The 6,579-nt window shown below is 38.0% G+C and overlaps 1 protein-coding gene across 3 annotated transcripts; it reads left to right on the forward strand.

Annotated features, from left to right (window-relative positions):
• The first annotated feature begins 62 nt into the window (after positions 1-62).
• Positions 63-6,274, forward strand: scrn3 (secernin 3). 3 transcript variants are annotated; one of them, XM_015358841.2, is made up of 8 exons: positions 64-213; positions 635-806; positions 1,591-1,772; positions 2,501-2,700; positions 3,646-3,858; positions 4,252-4,414; positions 4,868-5,048; positions 5,378-6,274. In XM_015358841.2, exons 2-8 carry the CDS (start codon positions 636-638, stop codon positions 5,531-5,533), a joined length of 1,266 nt encoding a protein of 421 aa, XP_015214327.1. In that variant the 5' UTR covers positions 64-213; position 635; the 3' UTR covers positions 5,534-6,274. The 3 variants fall into 3 exon arrangements, with proteins under 3 accessions (XP_015214328.1, XP_015214327.1, XP_006636645.1); XM_006636582.3 differs by having other exon boundaries at positions 65-224; XM_015358842.2 differs by lacking the exon at positions 3,646-3,858 and having other exon boundaries at positions 63-224.
• The last annotated feature ends 305 nt before the right edge of the window (positions 6,275-6,579 follow it).

Raw genomic sequence — 6,579 nt, forward strand, 5'->3', positions numbered from 1 at the left:
TTCTTCCGGGTGACAGAAGGAGCTTTAATCTACCGTATGATGTCGAAAATAGGCGCAATCGGCGACAGTTCATCTTTCTTTGTGGACGAGTCATATGAAAACTAATAAGCTACAGTGAAGAAGAGAAAGTGAAACTTTTGGAGATTTGTACAGTTGCAATCTCAAATCGCTTATTCGCTCCTACTGTAGTGTCTTCTCATTCAGATCTGCTAAGTAAGTAACAGGTACGTTATACGGTACAGAGCAAATTTATGTTACATTTATTTAAGTAAATGTATTACGAAGATGCCAAAGTGAAATATATATATTTGATCCTTAATTCTAACCATGTATAAAATGATACAGGATCTATTCAGAGTGAACCATACCAATAATAATTAGTATATTGTGTACTTGGAATTCGTCTACTAAAAAATAGTAATTTCATGTATAATTATTGTTTAATGTTGCCGCAGCATACGTGGTGACATTTTCCCTAATTGATTGGGTATCGTTGAATTTATAAGGGTAAAATTCGAAATCTAATATTTATGCTAAAACTATTCAAACCACTTTATTCACAAACAGGTTCGTGGTCGGGGGGTTCTCGAAAGGCACCGCAGTGTAAATCATTACTGAACTGTGTTTTCTGCAGGATGGCGACTTGGCCGAGGTACCCTTGCTCCTGTGACACTTTTGTGGCTCTTCCGCAGTCCACTGTGGGAGAGCGTGTTATTTTTGGAAAGAATTCCGACAGGCCTTGCGATGAAGTTCAAGAGGTGGTGTATTTTCCTGCAAAAAAGTACGAATCAGGAGCTCAGCTGGAGGTACAAAGTTTTCTCTCCCATCCATTAAACAGCTATCCGTTTTGGAGTTTGTGTCAAGCAAAACCTTGGAATATTTTGGAATATCATTTAAAAATTCAGTCTTCAGTTAGTTAGCTTTTCGACCATTTGCAAAGACTTAAAAGTCTCAAGCTCCATATTAAGTGAAATAAACACAGTACTCGACTCCACTACAGTACACAGTAATCCCCAACACATGCATTGTAATTAGTAAATCTGTGTAAATAAACCATGTATAATTTTTGCATAATTTAAAAACCCTAATGCATTTTAATGATAATACTATTTCCAACCAAAGTGAACGTTATGCTAGTGTTGATGGATCAGTCAAATCCAGTTTGGAAATGACTGTGTATGCCAGTCAGCCTGAGAAAAGAAATGCCGCCTTTTAGAAAACGTAACGTTTTGAATTTTAGGCTATGGTTTCCATGTTGATACCACACACTGAATGTCAGCCTTGTTCAAGTAGGGAGCTGGATAGGAGCAGATAGAAGTTAAGTCCCCACTGAAAAGTAGGAAGAAAGCAGGAAATCACAACATTTCAGGTGTAAATCCTTCTTAAAGTCTGTGTGAATGTGAATTACACAAACAGAATTGGTTTTAAGATGAACCAGTACTGGTTTTAGTGATGAAGCGAAGAAGAACCTACACACCTGAAGAAAGCTCCACACCTGAAACATTATACCTTTTCTTCTTTTTGCATGTCAGGTAGGCGGGTAAAAGTAAATGTGTTCCTTTTTGTTCCCACTGCCTTGCCATGCTGCAGTGCACATATATCAAGATCGATCAGGTTCCTGAAACCTATGCTGTGGTGCTGAGCCGACCCGCCTGGCTTTGGGGAGCTGAAATGGGGGCGAATGAGCATCAGGTCTGCATCGGGAATGAAGCCGTGTGGGGGAGAGAGGAGGCCAGCGACGCAGAAGCCCTGCTGGGCATGGATCTGGTCAGGTTAGCAAACAGGGAAGGAGACTGTGCAATAAAGAACACCATACCGAATGCCAAATACGTTTTTTCAGCTCAGGCTTTATCTGTCAGGAAATCAATATGGCTACAGTTGTGTCTGGCCATCATTCTCAGTGCAGACTCACTGATCGTACCCCTTACAACCATAGCTGAGTCATTTCCTTTTCGATCTTTCGATCTTTTTATCTGCAGATACCATTTGTTTATTTTACTTTATTGCTGTGTCCTAATGCAGGGGCAAGAATCCCGACATTTTGAACTGCAGGCTGCCGGGTTTAATGCCATCTGATCTCCATGACTTAATTCAACCTATTGGTTGGATACCAAGTCAAGTTGAAAGATGCCTTAAGTAAACTATAAAACCTGCAGGACTCTGGCCCTTGAAAACCATCTCTGCCCTAAAAGAGCCTTAAAAAGAAAGAGGCTGAGTAGAGAGTGCTTGCGTCTGATAAATAAACTGCACATTAACTCTTCAGTCGTCTGTAATGTATTACGTCTGTACAGTAAGTTATGGACCATGACTTTGTGACTAATATTTCTACCATGTTTATGATTATAATTACAATTTTCTAACAAGTTTAGTTCCATTGTAAAACACGTAGCCTAATAAAACCCTTTTGCTTTTTTCGCACATTAAAACCTACAGCTGAGAGGTAGGTCAGGTTATATATTTAACTCGTAAGGCAACCTTCCCTGTTGTCCTAATTTCTCAGACTTGGTCTAGAAAGAGCGGACACTGCTGAGAAGGCTCTCGACGTCATTGTGGACTTACTGGAAAAGTACGGCCAAGGAGGAAATTGCATGGAAGATGAGTGTACCTTTACATACCACAACAGCTTCTTAATTGCAGACAGGACTGTGGCCTGGGTCTTGGAGACTTCAGGGAAGCACTGGGCAGCAGAGAAGATAACAGGTACACCATTTGTATGAATGTGGCACCTCTCATATATAAAGAAGGCCTGATGTTAATCGTACTCTCTCCTTGCTGACTGATTCAACAACAGCTGACCAGGACTTACCTTAAAACCATAGTACATCTATACTACATAGTAAATTTGTCATCTGTAAATGTAAATTACACAAACAGTATTGCTTTTAAAATAACCCGGTATTGATTTTAAATGTAAGTAAAAAATTACGAATTTAAGGCTACAAATGAGAGGAGGGCATTCGCCCCATCTAGCCTGTTGGGTGGTTAGTGGACAATTCATCAAGGACCTGTTAGTTGAAAAAAGCCAGAGTATTGTCTTCAACAACATGGCTGGGCAGCTTAGTCCACCATCCCACAGTCAATTGAGTAAAGAAGTCTTGTCTGTAACAATCAAGTTTGTTCAGATCTTTGTGGGACATGACTGTGCACTCAAGCACGATAATTCACTCAGATCTCTTCAATAAAATGGCAAGTTAGGTACAAATACTTGTTAGGTAGAACTGTCAGCCGAATAAATTAATGATTAAAGTATATATAGCACCTTCAAAGTAAGCAGAAGTGTTCTTTTGTGGTGTGTATTAACCTGTATCACATTTCCTGGATCGTTAAGTTTCATGGAATCTGTTTCACAACTATGAAACTTCTGTTGCTTGACAACTTAACAGTATCCTGGTGTGACTAATGAAATGCACTGAATGTCTTTCAGTTACAAGTAAAATATTGTTCAAATTCCACTGTGTGGACACAATGGGAGATTCTGTTCACCTAAGTTGTGCTGCACGGCGACAGAGGACTAACACCGAACACATATGTTATATATTTAGTGTTACTTCATTTCTTAGAAGTACTCCTTCTCAATTCACGTATGTAGAGTTACTTCACTGAGAGCTGTAGTGATGTACAGTGTTTCCTTTGGTCTTGTTTCAGAGGGAACTTGCAACATTTCGAACCAGTTCTCCATAACAACGAAGATTGACCGAGAGCACCCAGAGCTGAGAGAGCATGCCAGGGGCAGGGGCTGGTGGGATCCAGAGAAGGAGTTTAGTTTTGCTGCCGTCTATTCATATGCGAACACTGCCAGAATCGATGCCTCTGGCAGCAGATACTGCGAGGGCCGAAAACTTTTGGAAAAAAATAAAGGTTTTCAAAACATTTTTTGTGTGAAAACATGCATTAAACTGAGCATAGAAAGATCCAGGCAGGCTAAATTCACAAAGCTGAATTCTATAATTCCATCAGACCGAGACCTTTGAAAAGCGTCAATAATATGAGTGAAGTGTAGGAAATATTAGTCCAATTCCTTGTTAAAATGCAAAAACACAATTTTATGCCCACTCAGCATCCTGTAATGTAGTCTGCTATTTCAAAGTTCTGCCAAATGAATCATGATCATATTTTTTTACCAGGCATTTACTAAATGTTTTTTTTTTGACCTTCTGTTGTCCGTTAAGTACACCTTCAAGTTAAGTAAGATGAATTCAGGCAAATTTCCAACTCTTTCCAGCTGTATGACACAATTGTTTCCTTCAACAGGAAGTATTACTGCTGAAAGCATGATGGGAATTCTAAGAGACAAGGACAGTGGCATAAACATGGAGGGAGCTTTCCTCACAACAGGCAGCATGGTCTCTGTCCTGCCCAGAGATCCCAGTCTGCCTGGAGTGCACTACTTCACTGGGACTCCCGATCCTGAAAGGTGACAACTTATCACATGCTCACTGCTCTGGAAATGGATTTTGTATGTAAGCATCTATAATGTAAAGGAAAAAAACACAAACCTATTTAGTACAGCAGTACTTTAACATAGACCTTGCATATCTGATTTGTTGTTTAAGGACATTTTGGTAGTGATTTAAAAATCTACGAATTTGACAGTTTGGGCCCAGGGCTCCCTGTGCTCGTAGATATCTTGAATGAGTTTTCCATAATTAAACATAACCACAAATATGAAACTATGTGTTTTTGGTTAAGAATAACATTCTAATTGTAGTTTCAGTACAGTCGTTTTTTTTTATGGTGAGACATTCAGGCTTTGGGACACAAATCGCATACAGTATTTTTGAGATATCAGCAAATAGAATGCCCCACGAATGTACAACAAGCAGACCTGCTGTTCAAAATGCCAACCCTGTTGTGTTTTTGCTGCCAGGTCAGTCTTTAAGCCCTTCATCTTTGTGAAAAACATTCAACAGCTGCAGAAAACGAGCTCACCTAGATACGGACCAGAAGATCCGGTGAAGAAGCAGCCCCGGTTTCAGTCAAAGCCGGACCGCAAACACATACTATACAAAAAACATGAAGTAGCAGCTAAAATAATCAAGACGACAAAGGTATAATGCCACCCTAAGGACATAAGCTGGTCATATAGTACTTAGAATATAATGAGAGAATCAAGCTGTGACTCATAACTCTATAATCACTCATACTACACACTAAATTGTTCAAGGACTATAATCCATATTAACACCAGGAGTGTAACATGACATTTTAACAAAATCATAAGTGTAAGATTGCTATTTTCAGGTTTGAAAAAGAGCTCAAATTTTCTTGACTTGATTCCGTGGACTCTTACAGTTTATGAACGCCTTCAGCCGTGGAAGTTGAAACCTTAAGGTATTTGCGCTGTTTAAGGGCAGTCATCTGTGTTCACTTCCTGCAGGAGAAGGGCGCGGAGATGATGAAGAAGATGAGACAGTTGGAAAAAGAGAAAATTGCAGAAATGGAGAAGTTTTTACAGTGTGGTATTGAAGACTCTACATTAGTTGTTCATCTCTTTGCCGACACTGTGGAGGAAGAACTTAAAGCATACAGCTAAGATGGGAATTGTCATGCTTAAAAAAAAAAATCTAAGAATATAAGGAAAATGGACATGTCTGACTACTAAAGTACTAAAGAACGCCAAGGTCATGATCATGCAAATTAAAATGAACATTACCATCTAGAAGTAAGAGGCTTCAACAGTTATGAGTATTTGCATTGTTAATGCACATCTGTATTTAGGATGGCTGAGTCTTCTACGGTAATTATTCTATACTTTAATGCTAGGTTATCACATTTGATGCATTAAGAAGTTTCAGAAATCATTTCACAGTATACTGGTAGTTGCCTACGATACTGTGATTAAAAATAACTTATTTAGTATTCAAATATTTTGTCTGTAAATCCAACTGAGTTACCTTCTTTTCTAAGAAAGTAAAAGGGCAAAGCCCAGCAATTAGTAAATATTGAATATGGGGTTTCAGTAAATCACAAAATGCTCAAATATTTAATACCTTAAAATGCTTTGGAATAAATGGTCTTCTTTTTTATGCTTAGTAATGTTTTATAGAGAGTGTCTTGCAGCTGTACCTAAAAAGTATATTGCTGGACTGACATTTACTGTAGCATACTGTAGTAGTTATACATTCTTTGGCTTTTCAGGCATTGGTATTCACTAGTCAGGTAAGATACATGGCTTGTAAGAGGGAATTAAATGTTAATATCACTGTATTATTTGGATCATTTTCTTGGAAAGTTACATATTTTTCTGTTCCTACAATAAATGATATCTATTGCACTGTGTTCATTCCACTTTCCTGGTATACACATATATAACACAGAGAAGGTCATTTTTAAATTACTGAATTGTAATTAAAATACATTTAATTTAAACTTTCTTCAATTATTAAATTATATTAGAAACCCCAATATAACTCAAGGATATTACTTCCCAACATGGAAACCAAAATACTAAAAATATTATGGCATTTAATTTCATAATTGTGATTCATAGAAAAATGTTCTAATGTTACATAGTACATATGTTAATGTAGTGTAGATTCTCTTATTTCAAGGCTATACATTCTGAAAGAGTAACTCTGG

The sequence above is a fragment of the Lepisosteus oculatus genome, chromosome 12 (assembly GCF_040954835.1).
Source record: "Lepisosteus oculatus isolate fLepOcu1 chromosome 12, fLepOcu1.hap2, whole genome shotgun sequence".
In the NCBI taxonomy this organism is placed as follows: Eukaryota; Metazoa; Chordata; class Actinopteri; order Semionotiformes; family Lepisosteidae; genus Lepisosteus; species Lepisosteus oculatus.